Source organism: Erpetoichthys calabaricus, chromosome 14 (genome assembly GCF_900747795.2).
Source record: "Erpetoichthys calabaricus chromosome 14, fErpCal1.3, whole genome shotgun sequence".
NCBI classification, from domain to species: Eukaryota; Metazoa; Chordata; class Cladistia; order Polypteriformes; family Polypteridae; genus Erpetoichthys; species Erpetoichthys calabaricus.
Window position 1 is genome coordinate 67,394,310 of NC_041407.2, and position 18,377 is coordinate 67,412,686.

The 18,377-nt window shown below is 35.3% G+C and overlaps 1 protein-coding gene across 1 annotated transcript; it reads right to left on the reverse strand.

The window, feature by feature from the left end:
• Window positions 1-2,187: 2,187 nt before the first annotated feature.
• snip1 (Smad nuclear interacting protein) lies at window positions 2,188-17,862 on the reverse strand. Its single transcript, XM_028819806.2, has 4 exons — window positions 17,540-17,862; window positions 10,821-10,923; window positions 3,880-4,430; window positions 2,188-3,102 (listed from the first exon to the last, which is right to left on the reverse strand). Exons 1-4 carry the CDS (start codon window positions 17,713-17,715, stop codon window positions 2,853-2,855), a joined length of 1,080 nt encoding a protein of 359 aa, XP_028675639.1. The 5' UTR covers window positions 17,716-17,862; the 3' UTR covers window positions 2,188-2,852.
• Between the last annotated feature and the right edge of the window lie 515 nt (window positions 17,863-18,377).

Consider the following 18,377-nt stretch of genomic DNA (forward strand, 5'->3'; position numbering starts at 1 on the left):
CGGAGCTACAAAAGTGAGCCCGCATGGATAAAAACAATAGACGTGGGTGCCTACAACGCACATCTGAAACCGCGGAAGCAAAACTGTCTCGGCTCCAAAACCAAACAGCTCAACTAACGGAGCTACAAAAACGAGCCCACATGGACAAATACAATGTACATAGATAGACGCCTACAACGCGCGTCTGAAACTGCGGAAGCAAAGCAGGCACAACTGCTGGGGTATCACCTTGGTAACCCCATGTACTTCTGAAACTGTGAGAGGAGAATAGCACGACTTTACAGACAGTAGTCCAATGCAGAATTACTAACTGCTGATGATGTAGATCGTTTTGTCTGTGCTGAAATTCCAAACAGAGAAACCTATCCTGACCTTATTAAAAGGATTCAGCATATTGAGACTCACAAGATTACAAATATTGTTTTTACAGAAGTTCTGAAAAAAATGTGAAACTAATGAAATAACAACAATTCAAAGAAAAAAAATCTTAAAAGTGTGTGTCCGGAAAACCAAACACAGGGGTTGGCAAGTGAAGTGAGCAGGGGGCGAAGCCCCCTAGTTATGAAGATTACATACACATGTGGATTTTTTTTACGGCCTTTACAGTTCCAAAGACATGAAGGCTAAGTTGAATGTTAACTACAGATGCACCAAGGTGCTAGTATTGGAGTTGTATTGATAATTTGTATTATTTTCTATGTCACATTTGTTGTTTTCTTAATACAATTTTTTTTAATGATAACCTTCTGTCAATTATAAATAACAGTTTTTCCTTTCTCTTTAGTAATTCTGGTGTGCATTGGTTGGGGGGGGGGGGGGGGGGTTGTTTGTTATAATATTTATTTATTGAGCTTTTGTGAAAAGCTCAATTTTCTCCTTGGGACAAATAAAGTGCTATCTATCCAAAAGTTGTGGATTTTTCTTTTAGAATATCTTGAGTGAATTCCTTAACTTTATCAAATTAGGTGATGGGGAACAAAATTCTACTCTGCAAACAGTGCACAATTTTTCCTTTTGCGTTTTTTTTTTTAACAAACTTGTAAATATAATGTACCAATACCTACTATTTAATACGAATGGGTCTTTCTTAATGGACACTTTGAATAATTGGTTGAAACATGCGTTCGATGATTTTTAGTATTAATCAAACGTTTCAGCGCATTCTTGTCCCCAACGCCCCCTTAATATGTCTTGGACCAGAAATGCCCCCTTAGATTTCTTCAGCGCCCACCGGTGGATGGTACCGCCCCCATTGGGAACCTTAGATTTAAATCAATGTGTGAGAATATATTTTGTGATAGACAAGTGGTGAAAACTACTTTTTTAAATTAAGTTATGTTATGGTAATGAAGAAACTAAACAATATGAGAAGCATTTTATTTCATTATATTTAAGTCATATGTATTAGATAAATATTTTATGTACATATTTTATTAGTTAAAGTATGTATTAAGAGTTTTATTTATTTTAGGATTTTATGGTCACTGAACAATAAGCCTAAAGAATTTAATTTGGTTAATAAAATGACAGAGAAAGAAAATAAAATCTGAATGGGTATCTGAGTTAGCCAATTCAGTAACAGGAAATCAGTGATTGGCCCTAAAAAACCTGACTGGAGCATCTCTATTGCCTGTGGTCTAAGACAAGATCACCTTGAGATAATTCTCTGTCAACTGTTCACTGAAATGTACCTACAGTGTCTGGTGGTTTTCATCCTAGCTTTGTTCTTAAACTGCTTATGTAACTAGCCATAAATGCTACTCCACACTATCATCAGTAACTGCAAATAAGCTTATGCTTAAAAAGACCAAACCCCTGTTATAAAGATGTAACACTTAAAAGAGTAGATAGAAGAACATCATAAAATAGATCTTTAAGCATTCAGTCTACTACTATTTACCACTATTGTTATAAGCATAAATGCTGCAGTTTCTTTTGATCCTCTATTTGCTCCAGTAAACAGCATGTATAATTATACAACATTCAGAAATTCATCACCTTACCCAGTACTCTCCTTGCCAGGAAAGCAGGATTAGTCATGTTAAATAGGTAGATAATTTAATAACCATAATAATCTTTAAAAGTCTTAAAAAGATTAAACAGTTCAACTGAAGAAAAAAAAAAAACATACCATTAATACTATAGTTTCCCATCCCAATCAAATTTATCACAAAAGGTCGAATACAGTTTTACGTCTAAAGCAATTTATTTTTTGTTTTCAAATAAGCTAAACATTTTACTTTGTTACATGTTAAACCACCTGAAAAAATGAAATGCCCTCTTTTATATACAATACTATATAAAACATAAAAAATGCAAAATATTCTTTAAATTGTTTCGATATAAAATGTTCAGGGAATATGGAAATAGTCTTTAAAGCCTGTCAAAAATTCTAAACAGGCAGAAAAAAAAAGAAAATAAGTCAATTCAATATATAAAGAAAAATCAACAGCCTCCCAAGAAATAAATATTTGCAAATGCTTACTTTAGGCTTGTTTGGTAGATGATGCTAAATGCCAAACAAAAACTACAATGGATACATCACAATTGATGAGAAATGCCTTGTTTTCAAATGCATTTTGAAATTCTCTGAATATAAATGAGTCTCCTGTTGATTTGCAAAAACAATGTGAAACACTCCAATGCTTGTGGTCAAGGCTTGTATACCCAAATAAAATATGTTTGGCAAAAGTTTTTTTTTTTTCCTTTTTCTTTTAAGAAACACCGTTTCACAATTGCTGTCAAAAGCATGATAAAACAGATAACCTGAGACCCGGGATCAGTGTTCGTCTCGCAATTCTTGACTTTTTTTTTCCCCCATTATATTCCACTGCTAGTCTCAAGCCTACAGTTTATTCGTCGTCCTCATAATCATCATCTTCCTTTTTGTCCACTTCTGATGTGTCTGAAGCTTCATGTAACAAAACATATTCTCTGCTACTGAACCCAAATTTCAACACATCTTTTTCTTTCATTTCATAGTATCGTTGAGGATCAATACGCTGGTTGTTAAGAAATGTGCCATTGCCAGATCCTAAATCAATGATGTAAGGTTTTACTCTTCTGCCAACTGTGCCATCAGAGCGTGTGAACTCAACCAACCTAGACACACAAACAAAGAGACAATTATTAAACTGTTGATTTTGTGACTGTTCTTTAAATAGCTTAGTCCGTGGTATATGGATGACAGTGAGTTTTGCAATAGACTGGAAGATGCAGCTTATTTATTTAAACACAATGACCAGCAAAAATGTTAATATTATTTTAGAAAATGCTAATTCAGTGCCACCAACTTGGGAAGAATGACAGTGAGCTTACATGACACTTATGTTTACTGGTCCCCTTTGGGTGAAGACAAATCTCATAATGAAGCTTATATGAATTTCTAATAAGGCAGTAGGACTGTACTGTATACTTTCTTTAGAAGTAGTTTTCTAACAAAGGGGTATAACAAATCATCTTCCACTTTGGCTAACTTCTCTCCATTTATCATAATACCTTTCCTTAGGATATCAATGATACCACATGACAATTACTCTATTAATTTGATTTTTTTTCTCCCAAATCTTTGTGAATGATAAACTGAATGATACCAGTGAATGATAAACTGGTTCCCTGATTAAACAAACAAAGAGAGCAAACAATTCCTGACAGAAACATCACTGAATAACAACTGCTGAATAAAATACATCAATTACTCTTCCTGGGACATTTGTTGTATTTTTATATTATTGAATTATATTGTGGAAGTTGTTTTCTTGGTTTAATGAGAGAAATGCAAAATAGGGATTCAATTTTCTTTGCAACAAACAGCAATAAAACAACTGATTTTTCATTTCTCTGAAATGATTTTTTCTAATGCAGAAATGTAGAACTCGCCTGTACTGAAAAACTGCATGCTGCTTAGAGCAGGATGGGTGATCAATGGGTATATCAGCAATTCGTCTTTGTCTTCCAAAAAGGTATGCACTTTGGCGATGAATGTACATCACTGGAAGAGGTTCATCATTTTTAAAGGGGTAGAGTCTCCATCTTCGCTTTGGAATACGGGCTTCTGGAGGTTCATTATATTTGATTACCACTCCTCGGTATGTATTGGTATCTTCTACCAAAGCTCCAGAGAGCTCAAAATTTGGTAGTTCTTTATTGGTAGAATTTTCATCTTTCTCTCCGTCATCACCAAATTCAACATTTTCTAGATTATCTTCTTCTCTGTTGCGCTTTTCTCTTCTTCTTTCATTGTTCCTTTCTCTCTCTTTTTGCTGCTGCTGAAAAATATGGGCATCTCTGTTCCTCCTTCTTTCATCAGATGCATCTTCCCTCCCCCTGTGCCACGTTTTAGATTCCTCTTTGATTCTCCTGTCATTCGATGCATCTGAGCGGTCTCTGTGCCTCCATTCATTCTTGATTCGGGGATGTTCTTCACGTTCCTGTTATATTATTAAAAAAATCAAAATTATTAAAAGGTTATTGGAGGTGCAATGCAACTTCAGTCCAACTTCTGATGTAAATCTGAAAACTACTGCATCTCTGCACAATTTCTTCCTAGAAATTATTGATTGTTTATAATTGCAATTATAAACAGTTTATAAACGAAATCTAAGAAATCTGATATAATAACTAAATGAAAAAATGCCCAGCTTGTAATCAAATATTTGAAGTATATCTGGTTCACAGAAGACTCTTCCACACAGTCTTTTTATACACTATCTTTGTCCTCAAAAGACATTATTCATCACAGCCCAATAATGAAACAATAAAGGGGGTGGGGAGGCAGAATTGGTTGCAAACCAAATGTAGTCATTGAATGAGTGAAACTGAAATGCTGCAGAATGCATTACTAGGTTTTAACTAAACACATATTAGTATATGATAAATTAAACCAAAATTAAAATGACAATGAAAAATACTATTCTACCCCAGGTAAACAAATAATCTCTAAGAGTGAGGTAGACCAACTAACAGATTTTTTTTAAATACATTATGATACTGAACTCATTTTACACATTACAATTATGAATTATTTATATTAATGAAGTCAATGGAAATGCTCTTCTATAACTCTCCCTTGATTATGGTTAGTTATATACCTGCCTTGGAAAATCATACCTTTACAAAGGATACCTTTGATTAACCCTTACCTGAAGCACTTCACTGTTGAATAACTACTGCCTCTTCAAAAGTGGCAAATGTTAGGACTGGGTATAGCTTTACAACCAACAACCCAAGTGCCCCAATTTGTAAACACAATGTTGCTTCACTCAAACAGCTAACTACCCTAGTGCACAAGGTGCACATAAAATACCTTTTAATCCATGATTCAGATCGTACGTGGTAGCAAGGGAGAGAGAAAGAGACACACACACACTGCTTACAGGTTTTTAGAGCTTGTGATTTCAGTCTGCCAAACAATTTGAAAGTTATAGAAGAAATAAAACTTTCTAGTTCAAATATGACAAAATGAAAGGGATGTCTCAAGGCAGATTTTTGAAGAAATCCATGGTTATTCATATCTACTACAGGAGTAAATTTAGTTATCATTAAAGCATATAAGATTTGAAATTCTGCTTTCTTGCTAGACATCCAGAGGATGCCAGCAAGTACAGCAAGTACAACAAAGGGACCTGTCAGTAATAGTTAAGCATTTTGCTGTGATTTTGAATTTAAGATAACCTTTGGATATGCCAAATTTTCCCCTACATACAGTTAGATCCATAAATATTTGGACAGAGACAAGTTTTTTCTAATTTTGGTTCTGTACATTACCACAATGAATTTTAAATGAAACAACTCAGATGCAGTTGAAGTGCAGACTTTCAGCTTTAATTCAGTGGGGTGAATAAAACGATTGCATAAAAATGTGAGGCAACTAAAGCATTTTTTTTAACACAATCCCTTCATTTCAGGGGCTCAAAAGTAATTGGACAATTGACTCAAAGGCTATTTCAAGGCAGGTGTGGGCAAGTCCGTTGTTATGTCATTATCAATTAAGCAGATAAAAAGCCTGGAGTTGATCTGAGGTGTGGTGCTTGCATGTGGAAGATTTTGCTGTGAACAGACAACATGCAGTCAAAGGAGCTCTCCATGCAGGTGAAAGAAGCCATCCTTAAGCTGCAAAAACAGAAAAGACCCATCCGAGAAACTGCCACAATATTACGAGTGGCAAAATCTACAGTTTGGTACATCCTGAGAAAGAAAGCAAGCACTGGTGAACTCAGCAACGCAAAAAGACCTGGACGTCCACAGAAGACAACAGTGGTGGATGATCGCAGAATCATTTCCATGGTGAAAAGAAACCCCTTCACAACAGCCAACCAAGTGAACAACACTCTCCAGGGGGTAGGTGTATCGATATCCAAGTCTACCATAAAGAGAAGACTGCATGAAAGTAAATACAGAGGGTGCACTGCAAGGTGCAAGCCACTCATAAGCCTCAAGAATAGAAAGGCTAGATTGGACTTTGCTAAAGAACATCTAAAAAAGCTAGCACAGTTCTGGAAAAACATTCTTTGGGCAGATGAAACCAAGATCAACCTCTACCAGAATGATGGCAAGAAAAATGTATGGAGAAGGCGTGGAACAGCTCATTATCCAAAGCATACCACACCATCTGTAAAACACGGTGCAGGCAGTGTGATGGCTTGGGCGTGCATGGCTGCCAGTGGCACTGGGACACTAGTGTTTATTGATGATGTGTATAAGCAATATTATATAGAACATAAGGCTTCTACACTGCTGATTATGCAGGGCTTTAGTGCAAAAATTTTTTTTTTAAGGTTTTATCATTTTTAAAAGGATTATAGGAATTCTAGAAACAGGAGGTTGATTAGTATCAGGCCAAAACAAAAAACCTGTCTGGTGCATCCCAATCTGTTACTTATCCTGTTGTAGTGATAGCTAGGAACATTTTTAATCTTAAGTTATTAGGGAAAACAAATCACAAATTTGATTATAAAACAGGCATAATCCAGATGCCAATTACCCTGTTGTATGCTCACAACATTCAAAATGCATGCATTTTTTATTAAAACATTTTTACATGCATTCACAAAAATCAGAGTTGTGGACAAATGTAAAGTGCATACAAATAGGATTGAACTTTTGGACAAGAGGATCCACCTTTCCCCCCCCTCATTCAATGGACAATCAACCATTCTCCTCGAAAACACAAGGGTTATTTATTTTTTCCAACCCTCAATACAAACCATACAGATCATAAATATATACAGTATATCTACCATTTTTGGTTAGTGCACTCCTTAAATAATTTTAGATTACTACCCAAACATAAAATTCTCAAAAATGCTCGGTCCAATTCAGGGTTAACAGAGGCTGGAAATTTTCAGTACCACTGGATGAGATACAGACAGGAAGTAGCATCTGAAAGGGTGCCAGTCCATCACTATGTTCATTCACAACCACATGGGGGCCAATCTGGAACTGAAAATTAACTAGCATGTCTTAAGGATATGAGAGGAAAACTCATTCAGACACGGGGCAAATGTCAGGGTGTAAGGCTCAATATCAGGACACTGGATCTGTAAGTCAGCAGCACTACTAACTACACCATATACTGTCCAAGTAAATTAACTAGAAAGCAGACTATACACAGAAAGCTGTGACTGTAATAAAACTGAATTTCCCTGAAAAGTAAAACCTATATTGTCATTAACTTCACAGATTTAAAATAAAGAAAACCAAACCAGGCCAACTACAATTAAGTGAAAAAGGCAACAGCAAACATTAATGTCTAATTAGGACATCAACTGTAACAAAAACACGGAGCTACTATATTTTGGCAAGAACTGAGTATAGGCTCGCCTTGTCTTTTAAAACCAGTGCCTCTACTTCCTCAGACAACAGAGGACAGCTCACATTTATCCATCTTTTCTCACAAATGTCTACAGGTGCACAGTGGAGTCTTCCCACAAAAGGTGCATAACATTTTATTATGGCACCTGATCGGCTGAACATCATAAAGCACTGCAAGGGGTGTTGAAGGCAGTACACAATACTACTAGCACCACCTGCCTTCTCATTGGGATGTATATAATAATTGCAATCTTGAAATGGTAAACAGTATAATTAAAGGCCTCAGCCATCCTATACAGCTGTTTTCTGACTCATCCCTTCTGGCAAAAGGTATATGGCAACTGGCATTCGCAATACAGTAATAGATTCAGGGATACTACCCACATGTTGTAAGGTTGAACTATCAATTATAAAGATTTAAATACTGCAGAAAAAAACATTGTATAGATACATAATACTTGCAAAAAAAATATTGAACATATATTGTGTGGCATGCTAAGTATACATTTATTTATTCTTTGTACTGTATTTTTGCAAGATGTCTAAGGAGACATTCAAGTATGAATTTCATTGTACTATGTAAAACATAATAAACTTGACTTTTGTTTTAATAAGAAACTTATATTGTGGGCTTATTTGAGCAAATTGTAAGAATCTGATTAATCACAGTAAACTTTGATAAACAACTCTGCATTTAATTGTTGGACTATAATGAATAAAAATCAAGTAAGATAAATGAGATGACTAATGAAAATTTTAACATTACATAAAATCCTCTTATTGAACCTGCCTTCTGTTTTGGGGTGGAGGCAAGTTTATACAGTAGTAGCATATCCATAAACATATTACAATATCACAAATATTAATTTAAATGATGGTAGTACTTAAATATTGATTCTATAATACATTAGAAAGTCAAAGTATCAGAAACAGCAAAGTTGCTTGCTTTACTACTAATGCTTTACTAATTGTTTACTGTAACACAGCAGACCTGAACACTTGTGTGTTGGCCTGTAAGCATTCGAGATAGCACAATAAAAACAATACTAGAACTTACGCACACATGAACATTACTTGGGATTGTAATATATCAATGATAAAGTACAAAATTTGACATTAACATTTATTTAGCAAGTACAGATTCATTTTAAATGCCAAAGTTTGCTCTTTAAATAGTTAAAAAGAGAATATAGCACTGTATACAAACACACCACTGTTTACAATTGTGTCTTTCTCAGTTTGTGAGCATGAAACACTCCAATGCAAACATTAAATAACACTGTTTAAAAAACACCAAATTACTGTGATTAAAAATTATATGGTAAGTGCAGCAGTTTCAAAAAGAAAATGCCGGGCAATCTTTTCTACTGTTTAAAAAAAAAAGATTAAACTTTGGCTGCACCCCAGTAAAGCTCATTTTTAGAAAAATCACATTCAAAGCGAAGGAAGAATTCTCTAATTTGGTAGCAAAAAGTGTTAACAATATCTTCCAAGGTTTTCATAAAAATATATCTTCTGATGCTACAAGGCACAACTACTCAGGTTACTACTATTCTTAACTACCTTAGGCAGAGTGACAATATTACACGACTTATAGTTGGGCAGCATGTCAGACTTAACGAATGCAGGTACTGAATCTTGTTGCTTTTAGGGTGTCAAATTACACTGCTAGGAATTACAGGGACAGCAGACTATATACTTACAACCTGAGAGAATTTCAAACTCGCTGCACTCCAATAACCAACGAAAGTACTGCCTGACAGTATTATTGACTGTACAAATCTTTTCCAGGTTGGGCGAGTTAAGCCACAGTCTCGGTCCATCTTTTTTCATTATGTTGTTCTGTCTTCCCTATTCAAAACAACTGTTTTCCTTCTTTAATTGTAGATGCACTGTATTTCCATCTGAATGCTTATGGGCTTTGACAGAGTTCTCATACAAACAAGAACACATACCTACGACTGATTGTCTGAACAAGTTGCAAACTGATTTTAGTCACTGGAGATGTCAAAACTACATTGCCGGCTGTCACAGTAGTGCACAGTGACTGTCTACAACTCACTAAGACCATGTAAAGTTTACATCTGAAAATCTTTCAAAAGTTTGTGTCATGCAATGGGCTTTATACAACTAGCAACAAAATGCAGTGCTCTCTTGTGCTACAGACTTGAGGTTTCACATGCACTCCTTTATATGTTAAATGGTTGGGAGGAAAACTGCAAAGCTTACTTTTACATTTTCTAACTTAAGTATTATAATTATTGTTGGCATTATGAAAAACATATGATAAATGAATCATAACAAATATCTCCTATTTTATACTATATACAGTATGCTTGAGACTAGTTTAGAGTTTGGTAGTATGGATATCCATCTTTAGATTATTACTGTTTCATAATATTGTATATTCTTACTAATTTTGCAATTTTGTTTCAATTGACCTATTATGTTTTAAAATAAAGCTTGAAAAGCTCAATGATTAATCTTGATCATAGAATCACATTTTGCTTCCAAAAAAGTAAATCAAATTAGAGGCAACAATCATGGCTGCTCTTAGGGAAAATACTTGTCATTTTTAATATAATAAACAATAAACTAATAACCCAATAAGAAAATCCGTCAGCAGATCTGTGAGCAAAGAAATCAACAAAATGCATTTGCTGTAACTGTTAAAAAACTCTAAGCATACATGGGGTTTTGTTTATAAGTGGTAAGTGTAACTATAATATGGCGGGGAATAACTATACCATTAGTTACATTCCTTGCTTAAGTTCTAATATAGATAGATAGATAGATAGATAGATACTTTATTAATCCCAATGGGAAATATGGAGGCTAACTGCAAAACACTTACAGACCTTTGGCATTTAAGAACTTATTTTATGATAGTTTAATGCTATTTCATTCAAAACCACCAAAGCAATAGGTATAAAGATGCATTTAATATAAAATCGAAGTTACATAATATTAAAACTGCATCTGAAAAATAAGATTTAAGACTGAATTACCGGCTTTATTTTGGTATCTGTAAATCGTGGGCTCCGGCTTCGCCTGTTTCTAGGTGACCTACTACTCCTCCTAGGGGACCTGTCTCTCCTTCTAGCTGGTGATCTAAAAAAAAAAAATAATATTTAATGTTTTAGAAGTTTAAGGTGTGGATTTTCAGGGTGCACCATGACTCATGTGATCTTAAAATAACTGCAAGCATGTAAATTCTCATACCATCATCTTTCACAAAAAATGAAATAATTCATAGTAGAGTAAGAACAAATGCCCCACTGTGGTCATTATAAAGCTCAAGTGGTAACACGGATTCCTTTACTTTTCTAAACATCATATGGTAATATTATACACAAACACCTAATGTAGAATGAATAAATACAATTAAACAAGCAGTATGCAAGTAACAGACATAATGAACTTATGTGACTACAGTGGGGAATGTTTTGACAACTTACCATCATCTTAATAAGCTTGGATTAAACCAAAGAAACACATGGAAGATACAGGTTACATATTCACACTATATATCACACAGCTGAGGTAAAAAGCTTACATACATTCATATAACGGACATTTATTCAGGGCATTATTGAATTTTCAATTACCGTTTTTTTCCCTGTCTACCACGCGCCCTCGTGTAAGACGCGCACCCTAATTTTTACAAAGGAAATCACGAAAACCTGTTTTGCCCCGTGTACGACACGCGTTGTGATTGTATAGGAAGCGTTTAGGGCACGTTTTCCACTAAATGCCCTTCTGTTTTTGTTGCATGATGAAAGTTTCTCTTTCTTCCGTCGCGCGCGAGAGACAGAGAACAAGCGAGAGAGCCCAAGCAGAAGAAGTAAACATTACAGAAAAACATTTCCTTGTGTATGACGCACACCTGATTTTCTAATGCAAATTTTTGGGAAAAAATGTGCGCGTGGTACACATGTAAATATGGTATTTCTATAACTGCTTTTTCTGTGGCAGTACTGATTGCACAACATACATTTTATTTTTTGTAATAAATAAGTGTTTATTATTTAGCTCCATTGACCTCTCCATTGTTATGTGCGCTGGTCAATCCAATGAATGTTGTCAAACAAGCCCTTTAATGGCAACACAGAGAATTACCAGCTGTAGTCATTTATTATCATTAATAGGGAGTTAAGAGGTACCAAGTTGGAAAATAATTTAGAACATTCAGCACCACTTAATAATTTAAGTAGCTTTACATAGGTTTTCGACCCTGTGATTGTTTCAGAAAACCCACAATAAATTAAAAGTTGTGTGCTAAATTTCTTTTCTTTTTTTGTAATAAAGATGTGATGCACAATCACTATGCCACAGTAAAAAACGATTGTAGAAATTATTGGAATCCCAATACTGCCCTGACATACATGTTTGTTATAGAAGTGTATGTTACGTTTTCACCACAACTTTGTACACAACACCCTTAACAAAACAAATTGAATATTTAACTTTTTCTGACATGAAATATGGAAACTAAATGATTATCTCAGGAACAGGTTTTAACATTCATAAAAAAGCTGGACACAAAGACCTTATATTTACTATGGTTTATTTGGTTCTCAGCTCATAACTAAAAACATTTTTTTTTTTTTTTATCTATAATTTATTCTTATTTTATTTTATCTCTGGCTTGCACATTCACAAATAGTCACATAGCCAGCAGTTGCCACACTATTTTTTTTTTACCATGAAGCCTTCAAAATTCCCTGCTGTGTATATCCTCTGATAGGACAAAATGTGGAAATGTAAATTTACTGCTGCTTGACTTTTTAGTTTACCTCAGCAGATATAAAAATAATCCACTACACCAATCTTTTAAACAACATGTTAAATATTGTGATTAACCAAAGTCTACCCGAAAACCAGCATATTAAAACATGCTTTGACAGTGAAATGTACCTGACATTACAAAAGATATTTCCCAAATCTGAAAACTCTTGCCACCATTTAAACATTATTAAATGAAAAATACATTTTCTTAGATTTCAAGGTTACTCAGCAATAAAAAAACATGAAATATAATATTTTTTTACACATTTTACTCAAAATATGAACTAATTTAGTGTTATAACAGACTTTGTAATGGTCATTAGTCTGTGTTTTATACATTTTTGAGATTGTGCACTTGTTTGTTGTAACAGCTCATGACAAGTTCAGCACCAGAGCCCTGAATTTAAATACTAGCCCAGGAACTGTGGATTTTAAATATTCTTCTCGTTTCGGTTTAGATTTTCTCTTTGCACTCTCATTTTATTTCCAAATTTCAATGGTTTGTATGATAGGCTAACTATTGACTGCCTCTAAAGCAGTGTTTCTTAAACTATGGGTTTCAACCCAAACTGGGCTGTGGAACTGTCTGTGATGAGTCCCCATATGATTGTGTAGTAAAGTTAGCCAAGTTCATTCAAGCACAAATTCTGTGCCGAGTGATACATCACATACTAGTTAGCATAGCATTTATTGCAGTAGTGTGCGAAACTTTAAATCACATATGAACCAGATCACTAGGTTTGCATTTTTTCACTTATAGCAAAATATAACAAAAGTTAGACCTCCTATTAATTTACACAATGCTGAAAAATTAGTTCACAGTTTTGTCTTGAGTCAACTAGATTACTGTAATGCACTCCTCACAGGACTACCTAAGAAGCATACCAATTGGTTGCAATTACTGCAGAATGCGGCAGTCAGAATCTTTACTAAAAAAAGAAAATTTGAACACATCTCACCAGTTTTAGCATCATTAGTGTCATTCAGAAAGGACTTTAAAATAGTACTAATGGCTTACAAAGCCTTAAATAATCTGGCACCATCCTATATTTTGGAATGCCTGTCCCCTTACACCCCAAGTCATAACCTTAGATCTTCAAATGGAGGTCTGCTTATAATTTCAAGAGCCAAACTTAGAAGAAGTGATGGGGAAGACTTTTGCTGCACCCAAAACCTGGAATATTTAACGACAGAAATTCACCAAACTAGTACCGTGGATCACTTTAAAAAAAACTGCTAAAAACCCATTATTTTAATTTTTTACATTTTTTGTTTTTTCGTAGCTACATTATAGTTGTATTTCCTTATAGAATATATGGGCATAGAATTATGTTTTTCAGGGATCCACAATCTGTACTAATCTCCATTATTCTCTACTGTTTTTTCGGGTTCTCCTGTGGTGGCGATTTGCGCTGCCACCACCTAATCAAGGCACCATGCACCCTGTGTTGATGGATTGAAAGCAGGTGACTCAGCTGTCCACAAGACCGAAATCAATAATTACTATTATGTGAAGCCTGAAAACAAAGAGGACTGCTTTACGAACATTTAGGTTAGGTAGAATGCCTAGTGGGGGCTGGGCGGTCTTATTGGCCTTGTAACCCCTGCAGATTTTATTTTTTTCTCAGGCCTAACTGGAGGGTTTTTTTTGTTTTTTGTTTTTTCTGTCCTCCTGGCCATCTGATCTTACATTTTGCCTTTGTTACTTATTCTTTAATATTACTGCCTAATCTTGTTTGTTTTTCATTTCATATAAGTTTCTTTTTGTCTTGTAAAGTACTTTGAGCTACACTGCCTGTATGAAAATGTGCTACATAAATAAATGTTGTTGAAACAAATTCACTGACTCATCATACACAACTTTTGCTTCTTCAGCATGAAAACCATAAATATTCCCCACAGCACAGCCTCCCCACTCTGATAACCTATGAAAAAATTAACTAAGACGACTTATAAGAAAAGACACGTATGAAACAGGAGAAAATGACAGCCAAGCTTATGAGGTGAAAGGACAATGAAGCATGAAATGTCAAAATAAATGAATAAATCGGTATTTTCAAAGGCGAGTGAATAGGGTGGTGGTATACATATACATGGCAGTATTGTATACTAAAAGCAGTTTCACAGTGGCCATGGCCCACTGCTTCATTAGGCATAAAGTTAAGACATAAATTTAATCAAATTCTGTAAATGAGGTGCAAAGAAGATATTGCATTAAGTTTAAAATCTTTGATAAGCAAGAATTCATACTTGTAACACGGTTTTAAATTTCAATTCTGTTGGTAGTGTGAAGAACGTTTGGACTATTGAGAAACTGCAGGAACATCAGAAACTAAGGTTGAGACAGGCTGTAGACATCAAGGACAATATTAGACGGTAGCATTAAATCAGGAAATATGGTACATCATTCTGGCTGACTCAACAACAGAAACATCTTAATGATTCTGAACCCTGGTGAGTTCAAACAAGGAATAAAAGTGTATATATAAAGAATACAGATCCACTACCAATCACAAGTTTTACAACACCTCAGTTTTTCTTCAAATTCAATCAGCTGAAAATCAATGAATGACCAAAAATTATGAAAAGGTAAGCAGTAAACTGCCAGAGGATTAAATTTAGAGTTTAGGTTAGCAAAAACTGAAGAAAAGAAAATTTCAGAATATTACAAATGGGCCTTCCTCAGGGAACAACTAATAGGTTACAACCTACAGATGTGCTGCAGCAATTAAAGTAAATTAACCTTGCAAGATGAAGCTAACGATTTGCACAGGCATCTCAACTCCTGATGATTACTTAAAAACCCTCCCGCCTGTCTTAAAGCAGAGTTGGAACAGACTGTTTAACTACACCCTCTGAAGTACAGTACTACTTGGACAATATTCCAGTGATAATGGAAAGAAAACTACGAAAAACAAATTAAATGAGACACACCATTATTACCCTTAGACGTGTAGGATTTAATTTAGAGAAACTGCAAAAAAAAAAAAAAAAAATCAAAGTGTCAGTGAGTATGGTGTCCTACACCAGGGGTAGGCAACGTCGGTCCTGGAGTGCCACAGTATGTGCAGGTTTTTGTTCCAACCCAGTTCCTTAACGAGAACTCAATTATTGCTGATGAAGCACATATTGCTTAAGTGACATTTTAATGCTTCATTTTAGTGGTCTCGCTTGTTAAGGTTCTCCAACCTTAATTGCTTATTTCAATCTTAAACTGCTGCATTCAGTGTTTTAATTGCTCCTTATTAGCAATAAGATGTAAAAGACAAAGCAGCCAGCAGTTCTCCAGCTAGCTTTTTTCCAATTACATCTGTGTGTGTTCATCATGCACGGTTTGATTTAATAAAACACTTAATAGAAAAATGTGACATACTGAAAATGATCTGTTTTAGGCTTCAAATCATTTGGATGATATCCTTGGAAAGGAAAAAAAAATCTACGATAAAAGCCTTACATTGCACAGACTAACAAACCATAAAATTAAATAAGGTCTGAGATTGGCAATGATTGGTTTCTAATTAAGCAATTGGGTTGAATGAAAACCTGTAGCCACTGCGGCTCACCAGGACCGACATTGCCTACTCCTGTTTTACATCTTATTGCTAATAAGGAGCAATTAAAACACTGAATGCAGCAGTTTAAGATTGAAATAAGCAATTAAGGTTGGAGAACCTTAACAAGCGAGACCACTAAAATGAAGCATTAAAATGTCACTTAAGCAATATGTGCTTCATCAGCAATAATTGAGTTCTCGTTAAGGAACTGGGTTGGAACAAAAACCTGCACATACTGTGGCACTCCAGGACCGACGTTGCCTACCCCTGTCCTACACAATCCAAAGGCAATTGGAAGCTGGAGGAAATTCTGACAAGAAAAGACCTGGCAGATCCAAAGTCATAGCCCAAACAGAAGACAAGTTTCTGGGGGTCACCAGCTTGCATGATAGGCATCTCACAGCTCAACAGCTTCAAGAAGAGCTTAACAGTGGTTGAAAAAAGTATGTCTCAGTTTCTATGGTGAAGAGGAGACATTGTGCTGCAGGTTTGACAGGGCAAGTGGCACTGAGAAAGCAATTCCTGAAAAGTCCAATTAGGGCATTGAAATACCAGCTGTGGACTACTACAGACTATAGACAAAGTCATTTGCAATTTTTAACCTTCTCGGAGTGGCTCTTAAACGGCCATGTCCACCAATACCAAAAATATTATATTCATGATCAGCAACCTTTAAATAGCATAAAACAACATGCCACATGTTACCGATCCCCATTTTTTTCCCCAAAGTTTTGTGAAAAGGAGTATCTTTGACTGCTCGTATCCCATTACAGGGTGAACCCCTGGCTCGGTTTTTACAACTTCAAGTCCTTCTTAGCGCCTATTGGTTTACTCTGTGTAATTTCTTCCTCAAAATGTGGGTCAAAAATGGTTTAAAAATATGGAATTGTTTGGGTCTAGAGGATCAAAAAATTGGAGGTCCAAAAATGTTCAACATCTTGATGTCGTTATGCAAGATGACTCGAACTGTGTATCACGTTTCTAGTATCGGCGAGTCAGGAGGCGCCAGAACACACTTAAATGATTTCAAAGCGTTCATTAAGTAATTAATAAGAACGCTGTGAAGTTACTACATTTCAAGTTTTAGAGAACCAAAAGGTATAACCGAACATAAAAATCATAATGATGCGCTTCCCTGTAACTGTTCCCACTCGTTTGTTAACAATATTTACTTTAACTTAATGAGCTTTCGGATTCAGATAAACTTCATACATTCGAAAGATCCCGAGTGCAGTCTTTGTAAATGCATTGCATTGCCCTTAAAAGTTAACTTTGATGAAAAATTAAAAAAAAACATACAATATCCATAAAAATGTTACCGTCAGTCCAAACTTTAAAAGGCTTAACGCGCGACTCAACGCTGTTGATCTCTGAACAATCCCCACCTACTGTGTCGCCTTCTCCGCGGTGGTGGACTTTCGCTGCCACGGTCTGAAACTGAACTCGAGCGCCGAGGCTTTTTTGGCCTCACTGGACTCAATTTCTCCTGTTTAATCTTGATTTTGGTCACAGGTATCTCTGGGGAAGGAGATGGTCGCCGACGTATCTTTTCCTTTTCCATGTTTAAATTCCTTAACCAGATTTTTGGTTTATTGTCTTCCAGTCAACTTCACATATCACAATTAATTAAAGAGCAAAGTACCACGAACTATGAAACGCTAAATACCACCTCCATTCTAAAATGACAGTTTCTATGTCCGTTTCCGGTTTCACGTTCACCGATGTAATCAAATCGTCTGACCCCTAATATTCTGAGTAGAATAGTTCCGCGTATGCTCCAGCACACAAAAGCGGGGTTGTACTTCTTAAAGTACGAAGAACTGATGTGCATTTAAATAAATATATGTGTGTGTGTGTGTAATGAAAAGAAAATGTTATCTGTAAATAAAAATTATATTAAATTAAATTAGATGAAATAAAGTTTTTTTTTACCCCAAGAAGAGATTTAGATGTATACATCAGCAAAAACAAAAAAAGATACAAATTCACAGAAAAAGCAATTAATCATTTGATACATTAAGTAAATAAAAGTATTGTGCAGAAATAACAAAAATAAATTTAAAGAGTGTAAGCATTTAGTCTAGGACATCGGGAGGTAGCAATTGACTGCCTGATAGCAATAAGCAGAAAAGATCCCCAGAGGGGCATCTTATCACAAGGTGAAGGAATGAGCCTATGGATTAAAGTGCTCCAAAACACAGCCTCATCACGTGGCAGGAGAAG